This window comes from Marmota marmota, unplaced genomic scaffold (assembly GCF_001458135.2).
Source record: "Marmota marmota marmota unplaced genomic scaffold, marMar, whole genome shotgun sequence".
In the NCBI taxonomy this organism is placed as follows: domain Eukaryota; kingdom Metazoa; phylum Chordata; class Mammalia; order Rodentia; family Sciuridae; genus Marmota; species Marmota marmota.
The window spans coordinates 5,274,081-5,275,905 of record NW_026000205.1 but is presented as its reverse complement, the minus strand read 5'-3'; the positions used below and the strand labels follow the sequence as shown (position 1 = coordinate 5,275,905).

The 1,825-nt window shown below is 56.9% G+C and overlaps 1 protein-coding gene across 1 annotated transcript in view; it reads left to right on the top strand.

Moving 5' to 3' along the window:
- Bcam (basal cell adhesion molecule (Lutheran blood group)) overlaps positions 1–1,197 on the top strand; it is an 8,901-nt gene extending 7,704 nt beyond the window's left edge. Inside the window, exon 13 of the mRNA XM_015497012.1 lies at positions 1,177–1,197. Within this exon, the coding sequence (XP_015352498.1) occupies positions 1,177–1,197 (21 nt within the window). The remainder of the gene's footprint in view (positions 1–1,176) is intronic.
- The last annotated feature ends 628 nt before the right edge of the window (positions 1,198–1,825 follow it).

Genomic DNA, 1,825 nt, shown 5'->3' with positions numbered 1-1,825 from the left:
GGGGGGCCGGGGGTGGCTGGGAGGGGGCCTTCCTCCAGGGATGGTGACTCTCCCAGGCCCCAGAATAGCTCCTGGACCCAAGCCCAGGGCCCTGCCTGGGACAAGGCACCGAGGGTCTCCGGCCGGGGCTATTTTTACCTCCTGCCTCTCTTGCTGGTTCCCCCCACCTGACGTCCTGCTGCATAGTCTGACACTGGAGCCCCTGCCCGCCCTCACCCCCAGCCCACCATCTGTGGACACTGGAGTCTGGAATAAAGGCTATCTGACATGGCGACACCATCCTGTGGCCAGATCTTCCTCTGGCGGTCAGGGAAGGGAAGCAGAGTGCAGGTGACCCCCTCCCAGCTGCCTTGCCCTGTCCACTTCCTCTTGAGACCTCAGGAGAGTCTGATGTCATGGAGAGAGAGGAGAGAGAGGGCTCCCGGAGGTGGCTCAGCCGGGGAAGGTGGAAGAGAGAGTCTGGGGTCCTCCCCCAAGGTCAGGGAGTGACCAGTGCCTGCTCGGGAATGGGGTGCTGTCCCCTTAAGGAAAAATTCCAGTCTCTGGCCAGAGCCCCCCAGGGAATTAAGGCCGGGAGGGGACAAGAGCTCTCCCAGAAGTAGAGTTGATGGAATTAGGGATGGAGCCGCCTCCTGGGGGGGGGGGGCGGTCCTGGCTCCTGCAGCAGGATTCCCTGGGGAAGAAGGGAGGCCGGGCTCTGATGTGGATGACCGGCCTGGGCTGGCCAGGACAGACTCTGAGGCCCAGGAAGAGGGATGTGAGGAAGGATGGAAAGACTCAGGGTGGGTAGGAGGGAGGGGTGGGCAGGGCTCAAGAGATTAAGAGAGAGGAGGCAGATTTGGGGGGAGACAGAGTCAGAGACAGAAAAAGTGAAAAAGAAAACCTGGGTTCAGAGAGAGGGTTACAGCCAGAAAGGGAAAGAGAAAATGTTGAAAGAAGCAGCTTTAGAAGCATTTGGGAGGCAGGCACCAGTGACCTTGGCTGGGTGAATCCTCTGAGCCTTGATTCTTGGGCATCACACGGAGACAAGTCCCACTTTGGCCCCTAGAGGGCAGCCGTGAGGAGTCAGCCCCATGCAAACCAGCGACTGTGCTAGATCAGCCCGAGGTGAGGGATGAGGGTGCCTCTCCTCCCAGATGCCCCACAAGCCTTCCTGGTCTCACTCTCTTCCCACAGTTTGCTTCTTCCACCAAGTGAGATCTGGCACCAAGGGAAATTGGTGACAGTAGTCTCCTGTAGGTGACCAGGCAGTCTGCAGAGACCCAGAGCGGAAGAGCTCAGATAAAGGCACTCCTATCTCAGAGGATTTATTGAATTCATTTGAAACAAAGGTGCTCGGGTGCAGTGGCACACACCTGTAATCCCAGTCACTGAGGAGGCTGAGGCAGGAGGATCGCAGGTTTATCTAGTACCCGCCCGCCTCCCCCCAAAAAACAGCAAACACCCAGAGGATCAGAGGGTGGAGAGGAGAATTTAGTGAACTGAACAAGGAAAGTGTTGAGGACAAAGCTGGGCACAGGATACTTGTGCAGTAATGTTAGCTATTACTCCAATGCAAGGAAGAATGGAGGGACGCAGAGAAAAGCCAAAAAGTTTCCTTTATTCTCAGGATAGGACCAGGTGTGGAAAGAGGCCACTCTAAGGACAGACACTGGTAAAGGGAGTCTGGGAGTGAACAGATGGGCAGAGGAGGGGAAAGGGGACCCCAGGGAGGACAGAGTTCTCCACTCAGCACCTGGTCCCCAAGTTAATGAGGTAGTGCTTCAGCCTGTCCCCCAGAAAGACACATTTGCATAAGGTCCCTCATCTACATGGCATCCCAGAT